Genomic DNA, 4,080 nt, shown 5'->3' with positions numbered 1-4,080 from the left:
TCCTGACATCTTCTGTCAGTCACCGCTGCAGCCAATCAGTGATCCCAAATTGGTTGCAATGGTCATGTTCTAACCCAGAAGAAACAGTCTTTAGCTCTTTATTTTACGGGGTCTACTGGTGACCCCTGCCAGGCTCCTGACTTCTTCCATCAGTCACCGCTGCTGCTAATCAGTATTTGCTAATTGGCTGCAGTGGTCAATTTCTAACCCAGTAGATCTGATCCAGGATTCGGCCAGACAGTGGGGTCAACACTGCACCCACCACCGGCTGCACGATTGGGAAATAATCTGCCATCACACTGTCAGCCCGGACCCTAATTTAGGACAAGTCTGAAGCTACTTAGGGGTCTTTTACGTGGCCAATCGTAGGTATAATGTACAGATGTAGCAGAGCTGAGTTTGTCAAAGTACAATAAATGAAGAAGCGACAACAACACCAACCACAGGAAGATTTATTTCTCGTCTCATAAGTTATACAGTGAATAGTTACAGAGGAAAAACAAAAAAAAAATCAATTTTTAGAGAACACATCACAATGAGCAGATATCCAACACAGCATCACGTGACTAAAGCCGTCAATGCACTACAGATCCCAGCATTACCCAACCACAAATAAATAGCGATTCCTCTATGTACACATCCTGGAGAATTTATACATCGTGGTGGCTCCCCCTGCTGGGCACACGGGGGGGTGACAGGAACATTTTGCAGATAACATTCTGGGGTTTTTTTTTTACTAATTGTCAATGTTCTTCAAGTAATTTTCTGGTCGAGCTGTGCCAGGGGATGATAGAGGTCACCGCATGGGCAACCGGAAGAGACGGCGTGGCTACCACTTCCTTAAATGACCCTGGCCTTAAATGTGCAGTACAATAAATGGGAGGACGCGTGATTAGAAGCTTAATTAACCCTTCAATACTATATCAGGATAGTAAACCAAAACCCTTTCTCCACCGCTGAGGCCTATTACGCCTCAGACATCCGAATTGGGAAAGATCATCACGGACAACACAAAAGGTAAATGGAAGGTCTCACACACGGGCCCCGGCGTGAAGAGGAGGCGAGGCCGGGGGATGAAGGTCTGGAATGTAGCAGGACACGGGCGAGGAAGCGCATGGGGGAGGTCATTCATTCTGGGGCACAGAGATGGAGGGTCCCTTGGGGTCGTCAAAGCGATCCATGGTCTTTAGGCTCATCACCATGTGCAGTCCGTAGGTCAGGATGAAGACAAAAAGCAGAGTGGTGATGAGACCCATCCAGATGCCAGGAGAGAAGAAGCCCGAGCAGTCACTGGCGTAAGAAAACTTCATGCCCGTCACATTGAAGGGCTGGATCTGAGAGAGGAGGGTAAGGTCAAATACTAATATAAGTAATTACACCGCCATCCCCCTGCCTGTGCACATTATCCACCATACTCCAGAGCTGCACTCACTGTCTACATACATTACTGATCCTGAGTTACCTCCTGTATTATACTCCAGTGCTGCACTCACTATTCTGCTGGTGCAGTCACTGTGTACATACATTACTAATCCTGAGTTACCTCCTGTATTATACTCCAGAGCTGCACTCACTATTCTGCTGGTGCAGTCACTGTGTACATACATTACATTACTGATCCTGAGTTACCTCCTCTATTATACTCCAGAGCTGCACTCACTATTCTGCTGGTGCAGTCACTGTGTACATATATTACTGATCCTGAGTTACCTCCTGTATTATACTCCAGAGCTGCACTCACTATTCTGCTGGTGCAGTCACTTTGTATCTACATTACTGATCCTGAGTTACCTCCTGTATTATACTCCAGAGCTGCACTCACTATTCTGCTGGTGCAGTCACTGTGTACATACATTACTGATCCTGAATTACATCCTGTATTATATACTCCAGAGCTGCACTCACTATTCTGCTGGTGCAGTCACTGTGTACATACATTACTGATCCTGAGTTACCTCCTGTATTATACTCCAGTGCTGCACTCACTATTCTGCTAGTACAGTCACTTTGTATCTACATTACTGATCCTGAGTTACCTCCTGTATTATACCTCAGAGCTGAACTCTCTAGTCCGCAATGAAATGTATAGTGTGTTGTAAGGATAACCTAGAAATCACTAAAGTGAGTTTGGAACCGATAGTGAACAAGCTAGAATATGTAGATTTCAGCTCTGAAGTAATGCATTTACATAGTAATCTAAAGACAAACTTTAGAATGTCCCTCTGACGTCAGCTGCAGGTTTAGGCTACATGCGCACGCTGCTTTTTTTGCTGCTTTTTTGGCTGCAGTTTTGTCAGCAGAACTTTCTGACATCTGACTTCCCAGCAAAGTCTATGAGAAGTCAGATTTGCTGCGCACGTTGCAGTTTATTTGTCAGCGTTTTTTTTTGTCAAAAGTTTGTGACAAATAAAATGCAGCATGTTCATTCTTCCTGCGTTTTTGTCAACATTTGTCACCCATTGAAATCAATGAGGGCATCAAAAACGCAGGAAAAATGCATGCTACTCAAAAGTGGTGCATTTTACCTGCATTTTTGGTACCAAAAACGCAGGTGATTTGTCAGGAAGTGAGGTCAGGCAAGTGGTCCCGTCCCGTCCCGTCCTCCACGTGTTCCCCGAAGTACCGGTGTCCCCAGGGGAGATGACGTGGAAAACGGGACTATCAGCGGCGGCGGCGAGAGGGGGATGGACATTGGCAGCTGAAAACATTGATTTTTCCCTCTCGCTGCCGCTGATAGTCCCGTCCTCCACGTGTACCCCGAAGTACCGCTGTCCCCAGCGTGCACGCACAGGGGAGATGATGGACCCCTCTCGCTGCCACCGCCGCTGCTGATAGTCCCGTCCTCCACGCTCCTGTCAGCTCCACGCAGTAGCGCGATCAGCTGAGCTGTCAGAGGTTACCCGCTGTCACTGGATTCAGCGGTGGCCGCGGGTAACCTCAGTGACAGCTCAGCTGATCACGCGGCTGTCTTCAGTTGCTGCATGGAGCTGACAGGAGCGGCGGTGTCTGCTGCTTCTCCGGTCACCTTCATGCAGCAGAGCTGGAAGTGACGCTGGACCATCCTGGATTACACCGGACATGGAGGGCTTTGTCGGGGTTAATAAATTGGTAATGAGGGAATTTGTTAGTGTTTTATATTTCTAAAAAAAGGATTGTTCGGGTGTGTGTGTGTGTGTGTGTGTTTATTTACTGTAACTTACAGATTAATCATGGAAGGTATCTCGGGGAGACGCCTGACAATGATTACTCTCGGACTTATTGGCAGCTATGGGCTGCCAATAACTCCTTATTACCCCGATTTGCCAACGCACCAGGGCAAATCGGGAAGAGCCGGGTACAGTCCCAGAACTGTCACATCTAATGGATGCAGCCATTCTGGGCAGCTGCTGACTGATATTGTTAGGCTGGGGAGCTCCCCATAACGTGGGGCTCCCCATCCTGAGAATACCAGCCTTCAGCCGTATGGCTTTATCTGGCTGGCATTAAAATTGGGGGGGACCGCACGCCAGTTTTTTTTATTTATTTATTTCTAATTTTTTTTTTCAATTCAACAAGCTTTATGGGCTTGTTTGAACTGAAAATTACATGAAACAATTGTTGACAAAACTGCAGCCAAAAAGCAGCAAAAACGCACCAAAAATGCACCAAAAAAGCACCTACATTTTTTGTGACATTTCCAGGCTCTCTCTCACAAGGTGCAGTTTTGGCTGCAGTTTGTGAACACGAAAAAGAAGCAGCGTGCGCATGTAGCCTTATAGCGTGGAGACGTCTGACACCGGCGCACGCCTACCTGGAAATCCTTGATGGAGAGGCGCCAGTTGGAGCTGCTGTTCTGTACCAGGAGGGATCCGTATTGAGGCCAGCTGCTGACGTACGTGCAGTGATAGGAGAGATTATTGGGAGCGCTGATTTGTGGTGCCAGGAAGGTGGCGTTCGCAGTGCCGTTAACCATTTCCACGCGCTTCAGGGTGAACCAGTGCCGGGCAGATACTGGGTATCTTTTGCTCTCGAATTGGAAACTGCATAAAAGGTGACAACATACAGTAAAGAGGGGGAGGGGAGAGGGGGTGAATGACATCA

The 4,080-nt window shown here is 47.5% G+C and overlaps 1 protein-coding gene across 1 annotated transcript in view; it reads right to left on the bottom strand.

Annotated features, from left to right (window-relative positions):
- Window positions 1-438: 438 nt before the first annotated feature.
- ATP6AP1 (ATPase H+ transporting accessory protein 1) overlaps window positions 439-4,080 on the bottom strand; it is a 14,517-nt gene continuing 10,875 nt past the window's right edge. Inside the window, exons 9-10 of the mRNA XM_075324606.1 lie at window positions 3,791-4,019; window positions 439-1,334 (exon numbers count right to left, since the gene is read on the bottom strand). Coding sequence (XP_075180721.1) covers window positions 1,125-1,334; window positions 3,791-4,019 — 439 coding nt within the window. The 3' untranslated portion in view covers window positions 439-1,124. The remainder of the gene's footprint in view (window positions 1,335-3,790; window positions 4,020-4,080) is intronic.

The sequence above is a fragment of the Anomaloglossus baeobatrachus genome, chromosome 9, assembly GCF_048569485.1.
Source record: "Anomaloglossus baeobatrachus isolate aAnoBae1 chromosome 9, aAnoBae1.hap1, whole genome shotgun sequence".
In the NCBI taxonomy this organism is placed as follows: Eukaryota; Metazoa; Chordata; class Amphibia; order Anura; family Aromobatidae; genus Anomaloglossus; species Anomaloglossus baeobatrachus.
The sequence above is the reverse complement of the archived record's forward strand: the minus strand, read 5'-3'. Positions and strand labels throughout refer to the sequence as shown.